This window comes from Epinephelus moara, chromosome 21 (genome assembly GCF_006386435.1).
Source record: "Epinephelus moara isolate mb chromosome 21, YSFRI_EMoa_1.0, whole genome shotgun sequence".
NCBI classification, from domain to species: domain Eukaryota; kingdom Metazoa; phylum Chordata; class Actinopteri; order Perciformes; family Serranidae; genus Epinephelus; species Epinephelus moara.
The window spans coordinates 3,688,562-3,712,611 of NC_065526.1; the positions used below are offsets into that span (position 1 = coordinate 3,688,562).

The following is a 24,050-nucleotide window of genomic DNA, read 5'->3' on the forward strand; positions in this document are numbered from 1 at the left end:
ATGTTTGGTGCACACAATGTGCAGCCAACAAGCTTCTTCAGCAGCTGTTTCCAGGCTGGCCTCAGGTTTTACTGTCAAAGAAGAAAACTTTGACACATCAGTTTTCTTAATTTAACAAAACCTGAAGCTGTACTGATCCACTTCACCCCTAAGAGACAGGAACCATTCTAATCTTTCACCACAGGCTGTAGTCATCATCTTTGTGTGTAAATAAATTCACATTTTGTCAGACTCTGTTAATAGAACCTCACTCAGTTAAAGCCCTGTAGTGAAGTTTTTTAGACGTCTGCATTACATTTAAACATTCCACAGTATTTAAATTACGACACAGGTATCACATTGACTACATGTTAAAATAAAGTTATTGACATACCAAAGCACTATTAACTGGGAACTGCATTTCCTCTTTAAGCACTCAGAAAGAAGATGCCACAGTACCTCAGACTGACAGGTGATGTTGGGTAAGTACAGAGCAGACAAGATGCCAAACAACTACAAAGAGATGCAAAACAACAACAGTGGGGCGGCAGCAGCTCAGTCTCCACGCTGTAAGCCCCAGTTCGTTCACTCAGCTTAATTTTTTTTTGGACAGCTTGAACTCAGAACTTTTAGCTTCGTACAACACAGTAACATAAAAGTTTTGAGTTCACCAGACACAAAATAAATGTGTCACATGACCCTTGTCAAAACGGTTTGACACTGTCAGTTTAACATAACTTTTGTTGTTGACGTTGAGTATTTCATTTTATGACATATGAACAGAAGAACCTTGATTGACATTGATCTTGATAGAATAAGATAATTATCTAGATTAAGAACTCCATCTAAGAGAGAATGAACTCTGACCCAGGAAGTGCTCTTTAATTCACCTCAGCACACCTTTATGTGTAACACTCTAATATCCACGCAGGTGGGAGGTCACTAACTGTGTATACAACACATTTAAACACAGTAGCTTTGTTCGAAACCATCCACTCAGTCATTCACTCACTATTCCCTATTTCGTGTTTACTATATAGTGCACTACATGGGGAACGACTGAACGAGATTTCGGACACTAACTGAAATTTTCTGAACGTCGTTGTGTCAGTAGCTGTGCCTCATACTCCTGTGACGCAAGTGGACGCGCCGAGCATCATGTAAACAAACCGGGCGCTTTGAGGATGATCGAACTGTATGGTGGTTGTACTTTTTGTCAATAAATTGTTGAAATGTCAATGGTGTGGACGTTTGGTTTTGTCAGCTACAGTTGTGTGTCTGCATTGTGAGCTGTAATAGCCCACGATAGCGCACGAGCTACAAGCTACCTGGCTCGTGCGAGCTAAGTGGCTATTGTTAGCTCGTGAGCTAACGTTACCGGCTAGCATCCTATTCGTTTCTTTTCTTTTTGTGCCATCTTTGCGGTTGTTCTTCTTCTTCTCCTCTGGCAAAAGACGACCGCATTGCATTGTGGTATACGGGAGTAAAATGTAGGGTACATCGTTTGTTCCTTCACATTTGCTGTGCATTGTGGGTATTTTATGGTCCACTATATAGTGAATGAAATTAACTGCGGAGAATTCGAACAACACTACAAAATGGTGAACACACTATATAGTGCACTATATCCGTGATAGGGAGCGATTTCGAACACAGCTAGTGTTCTTCAGCTTATGGCCTTAAACACATTGTCTCACAGCATGCTGGGAAACTCCACCCATTTAGCCCCAACATGCCACGTGTTGTTAAGTGCATAAGGATAGTGTTGTTCATTGGCCTTAAACTAATTAAATTCAGCTTTATAAATATTAGTCAAATAACTCAAAACGTAAAAATTGCTGACTTAATATATAAAACTTTGTTAAGCTTACAAGGGATGAGTTTTTGTGTCAAATGAACATAATGTTTTTATGTCGCCAGTTCAAGTGCCCATGTGGACCAAGTATGGAGCGTGGACTGGTAGCTGGAGAGGTGCCAGTTCACTTCCTGGGCGCTGCAGAGGTGCCCTTGAGCAAGGCGCTTAACCTCCAACTGCTCGGGTCACCTGTCCAAGGCAGCCCCCCTCACTCTGACATCTCTCCATGTAATGCATGTATGTACTTGTGTATTTCAGGCTTGTGTGTATATATGACAACAAAGTGAATAAAAATTGAAATTCCCCTCAGGGATTGATAAAATATATCTTCTTCTTCTTCTTCTTCTTCTTCTTCTTCTTCTTCAAAAAAGGCAAAACTACAAAGTCTGTGTGTCCTGCTCCTGTCTGGTTTAGCTGGTGGGGCCTTTTGCATATCTGTACTCAGGGGCCCATTGTTTCATACTGTAACCCGCCCCAGGTTATGATTCTGATTTGGTGCCACAAAGAAAATCATTAAAAAACGAGTGCAGGTTTGTACAGCAGAGGGATGAATTCAGCTGATTTTGACCTTAAGTGTGATATTTTTTGCAGTGGATGTGGTGCAGTGGGTTAGGGATCAGTGCCCAGCCTGCAGCCAGACACCGTGTTTTGTTGTGGGCTTTTTCTTTTTTTTGCACAGAGCTCAGTAAGCTGCCAACCTGCTGCCAACCTCTGCTGTTCAGAGGGGGGAAAACAGGCATCGCTTAATCCTTATCTGACCGTAGGTGTGTGATACACGGGGTGAGGTTTGATGCTGCTGGGGGATCATCGGCGCGGCACAGAGTACAGGAGGATCCAAGGAGCCGGTGAGTTGTGTGTGTTTGAATTCTTTCAGAGGGTCATAGGGTTTAAAAATGTGTAATTATTTAATGGTTTGAAAAGTTTAGCATTTTAGCTTTGGACAAAAACATGAGAGTGTCAGAGAGCCAACATTATATTCAGTAAGTGTCACAATTTGTGCTCTCTATTTCAAACTCATGAAATTCAGCTTTTAAAACTACACCTTCTTCTAGTAGTGTCTTACAGAACCTGACTCCCTCATGTGTGTCTTTATTTCACTTGATACACCTATTTTATCCTGTTAATTTAGCTATTTAAACCTTTAAATGGGATGATGCCCTAGTTGAAGAGGATTTTAATTAATATATATATATATATAACACTATTATTTTTTGTATTACAGGTTTTCTAAAATTTTATGTTTAAAATGCAAATTGGACACTATACGTGCTTATTTTTATACATTACTTGAACAAAAATCTGAACACTGGATGAGTCAGGTTCAAAACTATTGTTTGTTCACATATTTAAGTCAAAGACTTTTGCAGAGGGAATTTTGGATTTCTCTTTTATCACTCCATAAATCTGAAAATACTGTCAACAGCTCTAAAAAAAAAAAAAAAAAAGATGTGTTCCCCATGTGTTTAGGAATAAAACGTTCAACAAGTCAGGTTATGAAATGATGTATGAATAAACATGTCTGTAAAAACCTTGAGAATAAAAAATGGAATGTAACTGGAAAATGTGGTGTATGTCAGTGTTACTGAAGTTGAGATTTTTGTCTCACAGTTTCAGACATTTTTATATTTTTAGACAAAAATAAGACACTAGGGCAACATTTCTGACCAGGAAACTCCCCTGGTTGATTACTTATAGTATGAAAATTATTTTTTTGTATTACAAGTTTTCTAAAATTGTAGGTTTGAACCAGGATCAAAATTCTAGTTTCATTTTGGTGACATATTTGAGTCAAAGATTTTTATAGAGGGCATTTTTGGATATCTCTTTTTATCACACCATAAATTTGAAAATACTGTCAACAACTATAAAAAAAGGTTTTTAGGAATACAATCTTCTGTAGATGAGGTTATGAATAATATATGAATAAACCCATATTGAAATATAACTAGGAATGTAACTGGAAAATTTTGTGTCTGTAAGTGCTTCTGAAATTGAGATTTTTGATCTCTTGAGTATAAGAGATTTTTAGATTTTGATTTTTTAGAGAATGAGAAAATTCATTTTGAGAAAATGGCCTTTAAAGATGTGTATTGTAAAATTTCATAGATGTTCTGACCAAAAATGAGACGCTAGGATAAAATTTGAACTACCAGATATCACCATGAAACTTCCCAAGTTAATTACTTACATTAAGACAGGCGTTTTTTGTGTTAAAGTTTTCTGACATTTTGTGTAAATATGCAAATGAGGCATTATCTGAATGAATATGCCCCTTTCCCATAAATGTTCAAAACTAACATAAATCAGAATGGGTATTTTTGACATCCTCTTTCCAGTAATCTAAAAGAAGACATGCTAGTGAAGAAAAAACAGTCCAAAATCTCAAAACTGACGAGTACATGAAAAATTATCTGTCTTCAGACTCTCTGTGTGGACTGCTTTACTTTAATAGTTATTTATTTAACTTGTAGATAATCCTCATGATTTGTCATTGAAATCCATTAAAATGAAATTTTAATGTATGACAAATTGTTTTCCTGTTGAAATAGTTGTTTACTGCAGATGGATGCAACAAGACAGAGGATGTAGTTTTGCATTATAATTTAATAATTCAAGGATACCACAGTTTTTCTTTTGAGGAAATGAACATCCCGTCTCATCACCATGTGAACCGTGAGAATCTCAGTGTGGTTATTTTTAATATTCAAGTTAGAATTGAGACCAGAGAAAGCATGTTTGGTGTTTCTCATCAGGAATTTGACCTCCAGGGTGGTCAGCACTGCTGTGAATGTGCAGCTTTCTACTCTGCAGGCCACAGGGGAGCACACGGTCCACTGATTTGAGTGGTATGGACACAGCCCGATGACATCATTGTGTAGGGCCCAGAAAATGCTTTTCACACACACACACTCACTAAACTCGATACCTCTTTGAAGCCATTTGACTGAGGCACAAAGTTTACCTGAGACTTGAGTTTGCCTGAGGGGACGAGCGGCTGAAACAGGACAGAAGTTGATCCAGTTTGTTTCAGCAGCTGTCAGACTTTTTCATGAACACTTTAGGAAGCTGTTGATTAGGTCTCAGATGGCCATTTACAGTGGTTTAATTGTTGTATCCTGCATTTGTGTTTGTTGTACTGTGAATGTACTGTGCACATTGTTGTCCGTATGAGCTGAGTTGCTTCTGGTGGCAAATGAGTTTCCCCATCAGGGATTAATAAAGCTTTCTTTTCCTTACCTTATCAGTTTGTTTTTGTCTTTCTGTTGTTGCAGTGGTGCTTCAGCAGGGTCATGGCCGCTTTACAGCATCCACGCCTCTGTTTTATAATCTGTGTCTCGACCATTTCACTCCTCATCCTCTTCAGCCAAGGTGGGTCTGCGTATCATGGCTTGGCTTTCCTTCCTAACTTCATCGATTGTTTTAATGATTCACTACAACAAGTTTTAAAAACATGTATTTGTTTCTTGTAATTATGGTTTTGTAATATTATCAATTTAGTGAAATCCAGAACAGTTCAAAGTTTCCTTTTCTGACAGGTCTGTTGTATTGGATGCTTTACAGTGTGATGCAGTTTTTTGCAGCTCTTCATGTCATGAAGGCTGCAGCTTTCAGGGACTATTCATTAGCTGTAGTAATAAAAGTAGTGGTAATTATAATAAATAAATGGTGGATAACAAAATGCCTCAAAAAACAAAGAGAAAAAAAATAACACAGCAAAATGATACAAGGTAGAAGCTAAAAGTTACACGGCTCATTGCTGCTGCCTATCCCAGCTGACACTGGGCGAGAGGCAGAGTTCACCCTGGACAGGTCACCAGACTATCACAGGGCTGACACATAGAGACAGACAACCATTCACACTCACATTCACACCTACGGACAATTTAGAGTCACCAATTAACCTGCATGTCTTTGGACTGTGGGAGGAAGCTGGAGCACCTGGAGGAAACCCACGCTGACACAGGGAGAACATGCAAACTCTGCACAGAAGGACTCCTCCGAATCAGTAACCCTCAGAAATAATAATTAAATGTACATTATAAACACCTGCATGACTTCTCCACAGTGTTAACAGACAGACGTCAGGAGGGGAGACACAAAAGAGACTTCCTGGACTCCACAGGTCAGTCGCATCTCATCATTCTGCTTGTTTTGTTTTTGCGTTCTTTCTTTCTTTTGCTGAGTTAAAGGGAAATGTGACGTCAGTCCACACAACAATTCACACCCTAATATACTTAATTTGAATAAACAAACAGCATGGACAAAGAAATACAAGTTTTCCTTGATATATGTTGGAGCATCACATCAGCATGGTAATTCACACCACTACACTGTGACACACTGTTCTATTGTTTGCCTAAAGTGCAGCTTGTTGTTGACGTAACACTGTATTAGTCTGTTTGTTAACTTGCTGCTTTGATATTATTAACAGGTTGAGTTGGTAATACATTTTAGTTTATTAGGCATTTAACTCTGAAGCTGCAAACAGATGATAGGAGTGGTGCTTAATGATTTTGTTTTTGAGAAGCAGTAATGCGAACACAGATTTAACACATGCCAGAGTAAAACATCAGTATTCAGTGTAGAAGTGTCACGATTCACCAGCATTGATGAAAACTGTGATATTTTAGAAAAGAAGTGTTGATATCACATTAATAATATGCACATATGATAATCTGTAAATAATCCCTTCCCCCTAAATAATTTCAATTTCTTTTCATTCTTGCTTTATTCCCACTCTACCTCCCTAAACTGTTTTTTGAGTATATTTATTTATATATAAAAAAAGAAAAAATACACAGTCAGCAAAGTGAAAGATAAATTTGACTGATAGCATTATCACTTTTATTATCATTATTATTATTATTATTATTATTATTATTATTATTATTTTCAAATTTTCTAAAGATATTAATATTGTTACCAAGAATTCTTTTGGCCACAATCATCATGTAGTGAAATCTGGTATGGTGTCAGCCCTAATACGCTGTTTAATTTCTGATTTGTTGTCTTGTCATGCCTTAAACTACGGAAGCATATTGCATTCACTTGACAAATAAGAAAGTCCTGTTTTTCTGAGTAATTTCTTTCTTTTTTCGTGGTAATTGTTTTTCTGTGTTGTTTTTTTTTTGTTTTGTTTTTTGGTAATTTTTTTTTCTGTTTTTCGTGGTAATTTTTTTCCTGAACAAGGAGACAAGATACTTCAAAATCTCGCGAGAAGCTCGCACCTGGCACCTGCAAGTGACCCCTGCATCCATGGTGACTCCTGCTCATGGATGTATTTTGCATCCGTGTTCCTGCTCCTAGACGATTTCAACTACGGGATCAATAAGGGTAAGGCATGTAATTAGTTACACACAGGGTATGATAATCTAGCTATGTTTTCCACTGCATCTTTCTAGTGTAGGCCTATCGCTCAGTGTAACAGGTTAGGTTAGTAACAGGTTGTAACAGCGTTAGCTGAGAAACGTGTATGGGCATGATTTCAGCTGTCAGCTAACGTTGTTACAACCTGTTACTAACCTAACCTGTTACACTGAGCGATAGGCCTACACTAGAAGGATGCAGTAGAAAACATAGCTAGATTATCATACCCTGTGTGTAACTAATTACATGCCTTACCCTTATTGATCCCGTAGTTGAAATCGTCTAGGAGCAGGAGCACGGATGCAAAATACATCCATGAGCAGGAGTCACCATGGATGCAGGGGTCACTTGCAGGTGCCAGGTGGGATTTTGAAGTATCTCGTCTCCTCGTTCAGGAAAAAAAATTACCACGAAAAACAGAAAAAAATTACCACAAAAAACAGGAAAATAAAATACCCTGAAAAACAGAAAACAATTACCACGAAAAACAGAAAAAATCACACCAAAAAACAGAAAAATAAATAAATTACTCCAAGAAACAGAAAAAATTACTCAGAAAATTTGTCAAGCGAATGCAATACGCTTCCGTATTAAACGAAGCATCATTGAAGTGTGAAAATGATTAAATACTTTGACTTAAAAAAATAAACAAAAAACTTACCTGTAGTGCTGTTTATCTGTCTGGGTAGTTTTGGTGTGAGATGCTGCTAACCGTATCACTGCGCAGAAGGAAGAGTGCATCTACTCATGGACAAAAAGACGGCGTTAGATGTAAACATTAATGGCGTCCTTCTCAGCTGAGCTGTAACGTGAGCTAGCTCAGTGGTGCTAGGTGAGCTAGCAGTAGATGCACACCTCCTTCTGCGCAGGGATATGGTTGCTAGGTGTAGTTTGGTGAAAAGAGAATAGTTCCTACATGAAACTGCTCACAACAAGGTCTGTGGTTTATCTTGAGTAAACACTGCTGGTAAGAGGAAATCATGCATTTTTGATTTTGGGGTGAACTGTTCCTTTAATTAAAAAACATTTTAACAAATGCTTTCAAAACATTGACTCTGTAGTGTAATTTCCCACTAAGTTTTATTACAAATGTAGTAGCCAACATGGTAATGTGACTGAAAACTGAACACCCCCACAATCTAAATTATAACATTACTAAATAATATTCAGTAAAAAGCCACTATGAACTCAATCTATGAGACCAGTCCTCACACTGACCTCCTGATGTTTAGATAGATATCACCTCAGGGACTAACTCCTCTGGGTAATTGTTGCTCTTTTGTGTTTTTATCACATCTTGTCATTACACAGCCACATTTTGCTGATGCTGCTAATTCCATAATAGAGATTTAAACCAGCATAAGCTCCCATTGACTTTACTGTCTGCTTTTATTTCCCAGATATCCCAGCAGAGCACATCGATCCAGCTGCCATCGACCTCACTCCCCTCGTCAATACTCTAATAAATACAAGCCAATCGGGTACGTTGTCATAATATCACTCATGTGGAGATCAATTCTGAGCTGTAAATCTGTCGTGTGTGTCAAAATTAAACCACAGCTTCTTTTTTTTCCCTCTACAGAGGTCAAACTGCCGACTGCTTAGCTTCATGAAATTTAAAGGACCAGTTCACTCAAATACAACACTTATAAGTCACTGCTAATGGTGTCTATCAGTGGAGATACTTTTACTTGCTGAGATTGTGTGACATTAGCCTCTGAGCGGTCAGCCTGCATCCCAATACAGTGGAGGTGAATGGGATTTGGTTTGTGCTGGTGAAAGCGATGAAATGTGACATTTGAGAAAATAAACAAAAACAAATCCGACCACAAACAACGTCCACATTAATCTCTATAATCTACAGAACACAGTGTTTTAGTTGCAATCAGACATTTTTCAGTATCTAAAATATCTTACAAACTAAATTCTCCTCTCCTCCGTTGCATTGTGGGCCATTGACTCATGCCTTTCATGCCTGCACGCTGGCGACAGCCGTGGCCGGAGGCACAATGTTTCTGGTTGTCCATCTGTCCGTCTCATTCTCGTGACTGCAATATCTCAAGTATACCTTCAGCACATTTATTTAAAGGAGCTATATGTAAGAAATCTAAAGCAAATAGTCGTAAAATCCTCCTAATATGTCACAGAGACTAAGGAATAATGTTCATATAACATACTGATCTCACCGACAACAATAGTACAGCCAGAATATTCGCATTTAAAAAACATTTTTACAGTCTGCAAATCATGTTTATGTTTTGACTTTGTGTTTTGGCCTGTTGCGCCACCCACCGCCGTCTACCAGTCACACAGTCAGTAGAGTCTCAGCATCAGTTACAGTTACGACTGAGCTACAGCAGCACGGCAAGCAGCATTAGCAGTGTCCCGGTACATAGCATTAGCAGCCGGCTCCTCCTCCGCTGTATCCTGGCAGCAGCATTAGCAGCAGAGAAGCCGGACTTGCTCGAACAGTCCGCTGGAAAACCGAAGATCAAGGACGCAGCGACGCGACCCTGCCACGGCAGCCGCCCGTGGGCAAACAAATCAGTCTCCAGCGTGCCGCTGTCCAGCAACCTCGAATCTGTAGGGGAGGGGGGGCGGACACGACTCGCGGCAGTATTTTGAATTTGAGTGCAGTAACCGTTTTGGCCACATTCCATTGGACTGAACAATGAACTGATTAGATTTTGGTGGTCATATGTCAAAGGTTAAAGTCACTGTGACCTTATCTGTAACATTCTTATGAAGGCAATATCTATAGAATACCTTGAGGGCATTTCTTTAGATTTGGCACAAACGTTCACTTGGATTCAACGATGAACTGATAAGATTTTAGTGGTCAAAGATCAAAGTCACTGTGACCTTGCATCTGTCTCCTTCTTGTAAACGCCATATCTCGAGAACGCCTTGAGGGAATTTCTTCAAATTTGACCCTAATGTCCACTTAGACTGAGGAATATACTGATTAGAATTTGGTGGTCAAAGTTCAAAGGTCAAGGTCATTGTGACTTCATAAAGCATGTTTTTGGCCATAACTCAAAAATTCTTACACAAGTTCTTACACACTCAAACATCTTATAGAATAATATGATGAAGTGATGACACTTAATATCCAAAAAGTCAAAGGTCAGCTTCACTGTGACCTCATAATGTTCTGCATAAACACTTTTCTGGCCATTACTCAACATCATATCCCAGGAACAGAAGGGGAGACATTAGGCCCGTTTCCACTGAAGAAGTTCCTGGTACTATTTGGGGGGCAGGAACTACTACAGGAACGTCCTCTCGCTCGGCCCTCTCAATCGCCATGTCTCCACTGAGAGAGCGGAGTACGAGGAAGGTTCCTGTAAAGTTACGGGCTCTGGATGTGACGTAATCGTTGCACGACCATTTTGACCGGGGCGACGTAGGGACGCTGTTAGCCGATAGCGGTGTCTGTAATAACTCACTAAATGGCCCGTGAAAATTTTTTTTTTTCCAGCGGATGTCTTAGTTACAACATGATTGAGCTAACTGGAGTAGTTTCATGTCGTATCCGACAACGGGAGGCTTTTAACAGATGACGTCCTGATGTTAGCTTTGCTGCTGCTGTTAGCTGTCCCTGTCAGCTGATGCTTTCTAGACATCGTGATTTCCCAAAACTGAATAAATACCACACATAGCAACACAAAACTGCTTTGCTAGCTCAATCATGTTGTAACTAAGATATCCGCTGGAAAAAATATTTTTTTCACGGGCCATTTAGTGAGTTTTTTTTACATGGCGGCGGAAGCTATATGAACGAGCTAACCCTCGTCTGCTGAGTTTTAAAAATGCCGGCTATTTTGTTGCTTTCTGTTGTCGTCACATCCCTCCTTGAGTATATCCAATCAACACCAAGTAATCCCCAAGCCCCAGCCAGGAGTCTTTCGGGGCTGTTCTGAGTACCTACCCCGAGGCAGGGACTTGTTTAGCCCCCGTAAAAGTTCCGGAACTCTGTCCTTCGGGTGTGGTTCCTGCGGTGGAGACACGCACCAACAGCCCCGGCCCCGTTAAATTACCTCGAAGTTCCTGCGGTGGAAACGGGCCTATTTGCTCAGATACTGAAGTGGTGACTAGTTGACTAGTTTTGGGTGTCCACCTTGAAACTGTGCTGTTGTGGGGACATCCATGTTTTCGCAGACATGGATGTAAACTGTAAGAGAAACCTGACTGGTTCATGGAGGCGTACAACCACGGGGCCTGCCTTTGTGGTAACATTGAAGGGATATGATGTGTAAATTTGATCACTTTAAGTGTCTCCTGAGAGGATTTTTTATATTTAGCATACTGACATACGAACACTCACACATCAATTTCCAGCAGTGTTGATCTTGTTAATGGAAACTATGAAAAAAAATGTCTGTCAACAACTTTTTTTTTTTCCCATGACAAAGAGATGTTGATGAGCTAAAAATAGATCTTGATAATAAAAACTGTGATTGTATGTTCCAGGTCTATATGTATAAGTGTGAGGTTTGAATAGTCGGAGACCAGTTTTAAAATATCAACTAAGAGTGTAGTTATGTTGAGAAACTCTGAATTAGATGGGGGGTTTTTTTCTTCTGTTTTTTACATCGGACATGTTTGGGTTTTGAACCGCTTATATTCGAAGTATGAAGATGACTCAAGTTCTTCCAGCCATTTAAATGTAAATTATAACTATACTTCACTTAATTCAAACTTCAATTAGTTTTTTATTCAGTTCAGGTTTAAATATCAAACCTTTTAAGTCAGGTCAGTTTTAGTTTGATGAGTTTTTACCTCACATCATTTTCCCCAAAGAGTAGAAAATGTTAACGTAATGTTCACTCAGTACATATTTTTTGTCCTGCAAAACATTCTCATAATATCTCGATCATTCAGTGATAATGTTCAGTGGTTAATCTAACTTGTATTCAGTTATTGTGCCAGTGTTTGTCTCGGCGGTGTCCTGGCTTCAGATCCTGCTTAACACTAGCCAGAGCTCTGTTATTAAACCACATCGTTCTTGACTTCAACAAACAGAATTTTATGCAGATACATCATGATACAACATAAACTTCAGAAGGTCAAGTGTTCCTCCTGTGTCTCTTCTCGTCCTCCAGGCTCCCGGCAGCTCTTCTCCCTCCTCAGTGTGACGTCCTACAGCTCTCTGGCTCTCCATAAACTCACCCTGCTGGTCTACAACAGTAAATATTAACTTCATTCAAACTTCTTCCTCCTCTGAAGCTGCTCAGTATCTACACATCAAAGTGTACAAACAGTCACACCAGACTTTGTGTTGGAGCTCAACACAAGTGGCAGCGCACTGAGATCAGTCAGCATGACTGTGTCCAGAGCTATAGTAAAGATAACTTTGTCAGTAGTGCCATCAAGTGGTTTGGATGTGTTACTACCTGTAATGAACAAAATGTTTTCACTGTGTCACACACTGTGTATAATCCTTTGGAGCAGTATTATAACCCCACACATGCTCAGACATTATTAATGCTGATTGAAATAAAGCATAATTAGCTGAAAGAAAAATGAATGCACTGATTATGTAGAGACTGAAGACAGCATGACTGCAGATTAACTTTTTCATGGGTTTATACTCAGTTTGAACTGCAGGGACTCTTCTTAAATGTTTATGTACATATGGCACAGGATATGTGTAAATATCTATTTAGAAAAATAAGAAAATAGATCACTGCCTCTAAATTCTTAAAATGTTGCACATTTTAATCATATCATGCACACAAATGGTTTCTTTTTCTCCGTTAGATCAGTCTAATCTCTTACAGGCTTTGTTTTGTGTTTCGCAGTTTCCAACATTAGAAGTTTAGAAAGCAACAAGTTCAGGAGAAGATTCTGCTACTGTGTCACTAATGAGACCAACGATCTAACGGGTGAGAAACTGCAAACCTTTGATTTAAATTTTGAGGATTCATTTAGTTAACAATCTTTTTGTGTCTCCGCGCCGGCGATAGTCGTGACCACAGGCATTACGTTTCTTGGTTGTCCGTCCGTGCCATCCTTGTGAACACCATATTTCAAGAGCACCTCCTGGAATTTCTTCAAATTTGGCACAAATATTCACTTGGACTCCACAATAAACTGGTTAGTTTTTGATGGTTGTAGGTCAAAGGTCAAGGTAACTGTGACCTTGCATCTGTCTCATTCTCGTAAATGCGATATCTCAAGATAGCCTTGAGGGAAGTTCTTCAAATTTGCCACAAAGGTTGACTTGGACTCGAGGGACGAGGTCGCTGTGACCTTGCATCCATCTCATTCTTGAGAACACGACATCTCAAGAACAGCCTGAGGGAATTTCTTCAAATTTGGCACAAATGTTCACGTGGACTCAGCAATACACTGATTGGATTTTGGTGGTCAAATATTAAGTTCGTAGTGACCTTGCATCCATCTCATTCTTGTGAACACAATATCTCAGAACAGCATGAGGGAATTTCTTCAAATTTGGCACAAATGTTCACTTAGACATAGCAATGAACTGATTAAATTTGGGTGGTCAAATATCAGGTCAATGTGACCTTGCATCTGTCTCATTCTCGTGAACGTGATATCTCAAGAACAACTTCAGGGAATTTCTTTAAATTTGTCACAAACGTCCACTTGGACTGAATCTTAAACTGATCAGAATGTTGTGGTGAAAGGTCAAGGTCAGTGTGACCTCATAAAACATGTTTTTAGCAAAAACTAGATAATTCTTTCACAGATTACGACAAAATTTCACACAAACATCTTATGGAATAAAATGATGAAGTGATGACATTTTATATCCAAAGGTCAAAGGTCAGCTTCACTGTGACATCATGATATTCTACTTTAAACAGAAGGGGAGACATTTGGTCAGATACTGAATTGATGACTCTAATTTTGGGTGTCCACCTTAAAAACTGCTGATTGTATAGATCTTGTGTGCTGCTGGGGGGAAGACATGTGTGAAGCATCCATGTTTTCACAGACATGGATATAAACTGTTAGAGAAACTTGAGTGGTTCTTGGAGGCATACAACCGCGAGGTGGTAATTGTAGTTTCACTTGTTTTTCATCAGACTTCACGGCCATTCTGTTGGATGTGATGGGAAACTCAACAAGTTACCTGCATGAGCTCTTTAAATCTGCCTCCATATTATCAGGTGGGTGGATGTGACTTAATATTAACATCATATACTCCCTGTTGTTTGCAGGCTCGTCTTCATAATGTGATATACCTACAGTGTGTTTTCTGTTTGTGTGCCTCAGTAAGCCAGAGGAACAACTCTGACTGTATTTACATCTGTGTGATGGCGGGTAAGATGGGTAAGTAGAGCTGACACACTGACTGGGGATTAGTGCCACATAAAACCCAACTTCAGATGATCTGAACTTTCCCTTTAAGTCTATTGCCTTCAGTACTTTTTAAATATTGCAACACTTTGATTACGTTTTACTTGTTGATTATAATTTCTGATTAAAATCTGTGAAGCAGATTGTTTGACAGCATTTCAGTGGATCTAAATAAGGTTTTGTCAGGAAGCTTACATATTTGCTGCTTAGCTAAATAACAGGTTGCATGTTTTGTACCTTGCTCTGTGCCATTAAAACAAAGGTGCTACAGTTCATGCAGCTATGAGATATTGTTCAACTCTAAAGTGTCTTTTCAGGAGCTAAGAGAGTTTAAAACAATTTTTAATGCACCTCAGAGAGTCAGTGTGTGAACGCGATGTGTGTGTTTTGTCCAGGCAGAGAGATGCCGGAGCTGTGGGAGGTTGGCTCCATCACGCCGCTCTTCAACCAGACCATCGTGGAGGGACCACACAGAGGTTTGTTCACTGCACACACTGATGCACTGGTCTGTCATTCACATATAGCATGTGAAACAACCAGCAGGTGGCAGCGTTGACTCAGGAAAGAACCTGAATTTACACTTTATTTGATACTCTTAAGGACAGATGTCTTTTGTCCTTTTTAAATGCCACAATACTGTAAACTTTTTAATTAAAAAATAAACTATATACAGGATAGAAACAGTGTACCTGAGACGTTGAGTTTTCCATCAGTCATCAGATTTCTGGAGCTGGAGGGCCCAAACTTTACCTGGGTAGAGGACAGGCTTTAGAGAACACACTAGAAAGCTGTTGATGTATTATTTTATTCAAGGGTGAGTCCTGTTTTACACACTTATGTTGGAGGTTGGTTAAATTCTGAAAGTTAACATATTCCTAGGCTGCCGTGAAGAAAAATAAGACTTGAGAGGTAAGATTATTTCAGCGTGGCAGAAAAGAGCTGCAGGACAGTTCTCAGATTCTGAGTTAAAGTCTGAGGAATGTGATGAGTTTCAGAAACCGGCATCACAAGTAACGTCTGAACATCTCAGAAAAGCCTTCTTATTTTTTTTTTTAAAGATGTTTACTCCCTGCTCTCTGGCATTTTTTGTGTTTCCATTTCTTCTTCCCTTTCAAATAGGTAACGTCTCCTCCTTCAGACTCCCTGTGGGTGAGTAACTAACGCTTTAAAAAGCTCATGCAAGCATCTGTTGTCAACTTCGAGACGCTCCAAGAGCCATTTAATTCTTGTTTCTAATCATCTATTTTAAACCTCAGAATGGCACCAACTGCCCACAAATCTGAGTCACATCTCTCCATCTGGGATGAGCTCCAGTTTAACCAGCAGAGTTCATTCTACTGCACATGGTGAGTCTCTACAGGAGGCCAGTGATTTATGTTTAGATTCATTCTGTTCAACCTGCAGACTGGGAGTCAGCTTCTAATATGTTCAGAATAACTTTTAGAAGTTGTTTATTAGCACTAGTGGCTACTAAATGTCATAAAATGTTCTGTTGAGAAAGCTGTCAACGGCTTCAGTTCCCCATCTACGGTCTCGTCTAAGACATCGGACTCCATTGAGAAAAACAGAGATTTAAGATTGCTGATCACAGGAGCTGCTGGTCTACTGCTGCCTCCATCAGTTATTTACTCGTACCCCTACTCGTACTCGTCGTCCTCCGCTTATCCGGGTCCGGTTCGCAGGGGCAGCAGCCTCAGCAAAGAGGCCCAGATAGTCCTCTCCCCAGCCACTTCCGTCAGCTCTTCCGCGGGAACCCCGAGGCATTCCCAGGCAAGCCGGGCGATGTAATCCCTCCAGCGTGTCCTGGGGCGGCCCCAAGGTCTCCTCCCAGTTGGACATGCCCAAAACACCTCCCAAGGGAGGCATCTGGAAGGCATCCTTACCAGATGCCCGAACCACCTCAACTGGCTCCTCTTGATATGGAGGAGCAGCGGCTCTACTCCGAGTCCCTCCCGGATGTCCGAGCTCCTCACCCTATCTCTAAGGCTGAGCCCAGCCACCCTGCGGAGGAAACTCATTTCAGCTGGTTGTACTCGCGATCTCGTTCTTTCGGACACTACCCAGAGCTCGTGACCATAGGTGAGGGTTGGATAATAGATCGACCGGTAAATCGAGAGCTTTGCTTTTTGGCTAAGCTCCCTTTTCACCACAACGGACCGGTTAAGCGCCTGCATCACTGCTGATGCCGCACCAATCTGCCTGTCAATCTCCCGCTCCATCCTACCCCCACTCGTGAACAAGATCCCGAGATACTTAAACTCCTCCACTTGAGGAAGGACCTCCTCCCCGACCTGGAGTGGGCAATCCACCCTTTTCCGGCTGAGGACCATGGCCTCAGACTTGGAGGTGCTGATTCTCATCCCAGCCGCTTCACACTCGGCTGCGAACTGTCCCAGCAAGAGCGGGAGGTCACTGTTCGATGGATCTAGGAGGACCACGTCATCCGCAAAAATCAGGGACGAGATCCTCCCGTCACCGAACCTGACACCCTCCACCACTCAGCTGCGCCTAGAAATTCTGTCCATGAAAGTTATGAACAGAACCGGTGACAAAGGGCAGCCCTGGCAGAGTCCAACCCTCACCAGTAACAGGTCCGAGTGACTGCCAGCCGTGAACCAGACTCATGCTCCTTCGGTACAGGGACTGGATGGCCCTTAGCAAGGGGCCACCAACCCCATACTCCCGGAGCACCCCCACAGGCTGCCCCTGGGGACACGGTCGTAAGCCTTCTCCAAATCCACAAAACACATGTGGACTGGTTGGGTGAACTCCCATGCCCCCTCCAGCACCCTGGCAAGGGTAAAGAGCTGGTCCATGGTTCCACATCCGGGACGAAAACCACATTGCTCCTCCTCAATCTGAGGTTCAACTATCGACCGGACCCTCTTCTCCAGCACCCTGGAGTAGACCTTACCGGGTAGGCTGAGGAGTGTGATCCCCCTGTAGTTGGATCACACCCTCTGGTCCCCTTTCTTGAAAATGGGGACCACCACCCTGGTCTGCCACTCCAGAGGCACTGCCCCCGCAATGTTGCAGAGGCATGTCACCCAGGACAACCCTACAACATCCAGAGCCTTGAGATATCCAGGGCGAATCTCATCCACCCCCAGGGCTCCGCTGCCTCGGAGTTGTTTCACTACCTCAGCGACTTCTGCCCCAGAAACTGGACGACCCGCCCCTGAGACCCCTGTCTCTGTTTCCTCACTGGAATACGTACATCAGTTATTTAGTTTGTGTTATTGTTTGACTTTGGTGAATCTGAACGGACCTTTTGAAACACCAAAGTCTTTTCTCAATGGAGTCTGGTTCTGAAGAGAGCGATGGAACAGTTTCATTGAAAATCACTGTTTTCTTAAAGGCCCAGTGTGTGAGATTTAGGGGGATTTATCTAGTGGTGTGGATTCCAGATTGCAACCAGCTGAAACTTCTCCTGGTTAGTATTCCTTCAGTGTTCATTGTTCAGGAAGATTTTACCAAGGGCTGAATTATCAACAGAGGTCTCTGCCTCTCCAAAACAAACACACCAGGGGTGTCTTTTATAAGCATTGCGAGCGCACAAAACGAGGCCTGAAAGAGGCGTACACCACTTCCCAAGGAAAAGTTCTGATCTATAAAAACAGACTCAATGTGAGAAACTTGACCCATGCTATGAACAGTTTGGAGATGGGAAATTTGTGAAGCAAATGGTGAGGTGGAATCCTGATTGTAGAAATTGTGGAATATCGTTTGGCGCACGCCATTTTTGGCTTTTGTCCATACATACATTTTTTAGTATAACTCTACACATTGTTTTATAAACCAGTAGGAACATTAAATAAAGCAGTTTCATGTTAGACATTTGGTGTTTTTCTAACCCTCTGGTCACAGAGCAGCCGCTTGCCATGATAGCCGGCATGAAAACGCAAAAATTACAATGGTCCTGTCTACAGTTAGTGTTTGGTTTGTCTGTTCAGGGCTACTGTAGAAACATGGCAGTGAAACATGGCGATCTCCGTAGATATAAAATGGCTACTCCTTAAGTAGATGTAAACATCTCATTCTAAGAAAAACAATTCTTATTTTCAGGTGATTACACTTACACTTATTATGTTATATTTCATTTATGCCAATACACGTCCCTAAATGCAACACAGTGGACTTTTAACAAGTAAAACCTTGTGAACCATGTGAAAGTAAGAATTCAAAGTGGTAGTTGTGGGGCTGCAACTGTGTTTTCAGTTCACCCTTTAGTCAATAAAATGTTACAAAATAGTTAAAAATACACACTTCAAATGTCTTGTTTTGTCCCACCATCTTATTCCAGACAGTAAAACAGACTTTGTCTTTTCTTCTCGTCTGTGTTCGATTCTGTAGTTTCACCAACAACAATGGATGAAACAGCTGTTTTAACAGCAAAGATCACCACTGCCCAGCCGCTGGCGCCAGCTCCACAGCCTGTAACCACCATTCCACAAAGTCAAACTACAGTGGACAGGCCGGAGACAACAACGAGAGAGAGGACACAGGAGGTGACAGTACAGGAAGTAACAACACGTGCAGTGATGACAGCACAGACAACAGCTACAGAAGTGCCAACGATTTTGCAACCAGTCACGTCAACACAACCTGAAACCACCCTGCAAGTCACCACTGCGTCTGTAACGACGGCTTTAGCTCCAACCACAGTAAGAGCTCCATCAACTCCAGCAAGAGCTCCATCAACTACAGTAAGAGCTCTACCAACCACAGTTAGATCTCCGCCAACCACAGCAAGAGCTCCATCAACCACAGCAAGAGCTCCATCAACTCCAGCAAGAGCTCCATCAACTACAGTAAGAGCTCTACCAACCACAGTTAGATCTCCGCCAACCACAGCAAGAGCTCCATCAACCACAGCAAGAGCTCCATCAACCACAGCAAGAGCTCCACCAACCACAGCAAGAGTTCCATCAACCACAGTACGAACTCCATCAACCACAGCAAGAGCTCCATCAACCACAGCAAGAGCTCCACCAACCACAGTACGAACTCCATCAACCACAGCAAGAGCTCCATCAACCTTAGCAACCACAGTACGAACTCCATCAACCACAGCAAGAGCTCCATCAACCTTAGCAAGAGTTCCATCAACCACAGTACGAACTCCATCAACCACAGCAAGAGCTCCATCAACCACAGCAAGAGCTCCATCAACCACAGTAACATCTCCATCAATCCCAGTGACAACTCGTCTAACCACAGTAAGGGCTCCATCAACCACAGTCACGGCTCGATCAACCATGGTAACGGCTCAAACAACCCCAGTAACAGCTCCATCAACAACCACACTGACCACATCATCAACCAAACTCACAACCTTCTTACCAGTTATTAGTCTGACCCGGCTAACTACATCTACACATCAGCTAAGTATGATGACCCAGCACGCCACGTTGACAGGTGATACCACAAGACTTTCACCCGTCCATCCCACGGCAGGATTTACTGTGTCGAGAAGGACTACAGGGCTCCTAAGCAGGATAACTACAACACCCAGCAAGTCTCTGGAAACAGAAAAACCAGGTAAAGAGTTTTGGTTCAGGAGGTTTATCAGTATAATTCAATGGGATTATACAGGTAGTGAAATGCACTGTCTGTGCTCTGGTGTTGCATCGGAAGAAACTGGCAGTATGGGTGTTTGTGAACAGGCAGGAACAAAAGGGACAATTCAATCAAGATAGTTAAAAGGTTTTTTATGCCTCTGTGCCAGTGACGGAGGCATTATGTTTTCGGGTTGTCTAGTTATCCGTACACGACACAAATGTCCACTTAGACTCGAGGATAAACTGGTTAGATTTTGGTGGTCAAAGTCGCTGCAACCGTACATCCATCTCATTCTCATGAACGCAATATCTCAAGAACAGCACGAGGGATTTTCTTCCGATTTGGCACAAACGTTCACTTGGACATGATTATGAACTGATTTGATTTTGGTGGTCAAGGGTCAGAGGTCAAGGTTGCCATGACCTTGTATCCATATTGCTCTGGTAGACACGATATTTCAGAAACAGTTTTAGGGAATTTCTTTAGATCTGGCACGAACGTTCACTTGGACTTAAGAATGAAGTGATAAGATTTTGGTGGTCAAAGGTCAAGGTAGCTGTGACCTTGCATCCATCTCATTCTCTTGAATGTGATATCTGATGCCTTGGGGGAATTTCTTCAAATTTGGCACAAACATTCACTTGGACTCAAGCATGAAATGATTAGACTTGAGTTGTCAAAGGTCATGGTCACTGTGTCCTTGTCTGTCTCATTCTTGTGAACGCGATATCTTACAGTAAGAACACCTTAAAGGAATTTCTTTAAATTTGACACAAACATCCACTTGAACTAAAGAATACCCTGCTTAGAATTTTGTGGTCAAAGGTCAAAGGTCAAGGTCAGTGTGTCATCACAAAATATCTTTTTGGCCATAATTCAAGTATTCATATGCTTATAATGTCAAAATGTCACTCAAATGTCTATTAGGATAAATGTATTAAGTGATGATATTTTATATCCAAAAGGTCAAAGGTCAGCTTCAATGTGACATCACAATGTTCTGCATAAACACGTTTCTGGCCATTATTCAACATCATATCTCAGGATTGTTTAGGTCTTCTGTGTGTGAAGCGTCCATGTTTTCACAGACATGGATGTAAACTGACTGGTGCGTGGTGGCATACAACCACAGCACGGTAATTCCATTTTTTTTTTCATATCCCACTGTGGTGTTTTCGATGCTGATGGTTCACATGTGGATCTTTTCTCATTTCCACCGGTTCATTTTAAGCCCGAGCAGATTCTGAATCTTAAAATTTGCTTGAAAATTCCTATATGAATATCCTTATTTAGTGAACATTGACATGATATTGATATTTAATGACGCAGTTCATTTGTTTCTGACTTTTTTGTGTTTGTCTGTCAGTTGTCCCCTGAAGTCTTTGAAGCGGCAGAAGGAGTTTCTACTCTATTCCTTTTGATAATCTTGTCTTATCTATAAATACAGATACCTAATAAGTAGAGTCTTGCATGCTGTAATCAGAGCAAATAATGGGTCATAAATGAGATGCAAACTTGACCTAAATGATGAAATTGTTGTTTTTGTAAGTGCCTTCCAGCATGATTGGATAGATAGATTTCTGACCCGCTAACCCAATGGGTCTGATGTGGGCGAGGTTAAAACGACGTGATTCAGGTAACAGACAGATGATCAGTGGGTAGAAGACACCAGTGTTGATGGTTGGAAAGACACAAGATATGAAGTCAGACACCTTATATGCCCCAACTACCCCTCCTGGCCCCTCCACACTCTACCTTCACATGACAGTCAAACTTTAAAAAGGACATCTGTTCGTTTTCCCGACAACCTACGACCCCGAGACTCTGAAGGCATAGAAACCATCAAACGCATGTTTAATTATTGCTGACAAATAGTAGGAGCTGTGTTTGTGAACCGCTCTGCTCTGCTCTGCTGTCTGAGTAGGAACAGTTTGACTCTCACTGCTGACCTGCTCTCACAAAACAAACTGTAATCACATCACATCCATTCACTGTCATTTCTGGACACACCAACAGATACTGATTCAATTTAAGCCTGGGGAAGGGTGTGTGTGTGTGTGTGTGTGTGTGTGTGTGTGTGTGTGTGCGTGCATGGGAAGGAGAGAGGGAGCCATGCAGGAGGCTGAGATAGTCACTATGGTAACGCAGGCGCAGCCCCCTTTATGTGAAAGCTTTGATGGTTTTTAGCGGCAAAGGTTAAAAGCAAATTAAGACCAAATATTCAGCGTTCGTCTGTGTGCTGCATGATCACTGAGCATGTCGGGAGGGAAAAGAGAATCTGAGGCACAAAAATAATCAATACAAGCTGCGTAGTTCACAATCAAAGAGGTGAAATTAATCCTGAAATTATAATGCGTAAAAGTAAGAGCAGTATGAACATGAGGAGTTTCAATAGGATATCAGTAACGATGAGTGAAATGCAAATGCTGTATAAAATAAGTCGTGATTTTAACACAAATCCAACTGAGGTAATGGGTCAGATTTTATTAATAATACATAAAAAGATGCATTTATGTCATGCAGTTTTCAAAAATCATAATTCACACATGAAAACATAATTTTACATCTTCTTTTTTTATGAGAACTAAACAAGATTTCAGTTGTAAGTGAAAGAATTTTGCTTCCAGTCAATAGTGGGAAAAATAAATAAAAAAAATACCCCGTAATATCCAAGATTATTGTTTCATTATTATTGTTGATTAATCTGTCGATTTTGGTCTAATTTCAGAAAATGGTGAGAAATGTCAATCAGTGTTTCGCAAAGCCCAAGATGACGTCCTCCAAAGTCTTTTTTTGTCCACAACCCAAAGATATTCTGTCGTAGAAGACTAAAGAAACCAGAAATTACTCACACTTAAAGAGCTGAAATTGGATAATTTGATCTTTTTTTTTTTATCTTAAAAACTTTCTCAAACTAATTATCAAATGAGTTGGTGATTGATTTGATATTTGGCAACTAATCGATTAATCATTGTAGCCCTAACCCGTAAAAAACATGACTTAATTGCACGTGATCATGAGTTTTTCAGACATGCTAAAAATCATAATTAACATGTCAAATCATTAAGTTCACATTTGCTTTTTTTAAGGGAACTTCATTATATGTCAGTTTTAAGGGATTTTTTTTAGCTTCAAAATCAATGTTGATATTCAAGATTATTATTGTTGATTCATTTTTTCATTATTTTCTTGATTAATCAATCAGTTGTTTGGTCTATTAGATTGTCGATCTGATCCCCAATATCCAAGATACTCTCAAAATCGATTTTCCAAAACCAGAAAGATGATACAAACCAACACAGACCCAAAACACGCAATGTAGAATGAACAACGAAATCTTCCATCAGTGCAAATTGGCCACAAAAAAAGGTCCACATTAGGACTACAGATTGTAAGCACTTTCCTTAATTGATCACTGGTAAGATTATTGATCAATTAATCTATCAATCGTGATATAAGCAAAAAACTAAAAACTTTGCTTATACCTAAAAATTCCAAATGTGTTTTTATTCTCAATCAGAGCTCCGACCAACATGTTGTTTATTCTCTGACAGCACTGCGTTGCCTATGAAACATATAAAGATGTAGAGGCCTAAACATACGAAACACACTGAATATAACGAAATAATGCTTTGCCTGCTTCATTTTCCAGTGTCGCCGCCACACTCTGTTTTCAAATTCCAAGATGGCCGCCTTGTTAAATAATTAGAACTAGTCCATACCCATTGGTAGCTTTGTCACCTTCTACCTATGCCAATCCTCAATGCCTATGTGCAGTTTCACATAGATTGACAACGTCAGTGAGTAGAAAAACGTGGGACAGACAGAATGACTGACTGACAGAATGACACACTGACAGTTTCCGTGATTATGTACAGCATACCATACCATGACTTAGTCATACCAAACATTAGAAAAACACAACACCAACATTGGTCCACAGGGGGAGCCACGA

The 24,050-nt window shown here is 40.8% G+C and overlaps 1 protein-coding gene across 1 annotated transcript in view; it reads left to right on the forward strand.

Moving 5' to 3' along the window:
• Window positions 1–5,124: 5,124 nt before the first annotated feature.
• The window catches only part of LOC126409156 (HERV-H LTR-associating protein 1), a 31,703-nt gene continuing 12,777 nt past the window's right edge, over window positions 5,125–24,050 (forward strand). Inside the window, exons 1-12 of the mRNA XM_050075111.1 lie at window positions 5,125–5,203; window positions 5,901–5,957; window positions 8,602–8,682; window positions 12,307–12,390; window positions 13,006–13,089; window positions 14,260–14,343; window positions 14,450–14,506; window positions 14,929–15,009; window positions 15,653–15,682; window positions 15,790–15,879; window positions 18,887–19,203; window positions 19,825–19,951. Of these exons, the coding sequence (XP_049931068.1) occupies window positions 5,125–5,203; window positions 5,901–5,957; window positions 8,602–8,682; window positions 12,307–12,390; window positions 13,006–13,089; window positions 14,260–14,343; window positions 14,450–14,506; window positions 14,929–15,009; window positions 15,653–15,682; window positions 15,790–15,879; window positions 18,887–19,203; window positions 19,825–19,951 (1,171 nt within the window). The remainder of the gene's footprint in view (window positions 5,204–5,900; window positions 5,958–8,601; window positions 8,683–12,306; window positions 12,391–13,005; window positions 13,090–14,259; window positions 14,344–14,449; window positions 14,507–14,928; window positions 15,010–15,652; window positions 15,683–15,789; window positions 15,880–18,886; window positions 19,204–19,824; window positions 19,952–24,050) is intronic.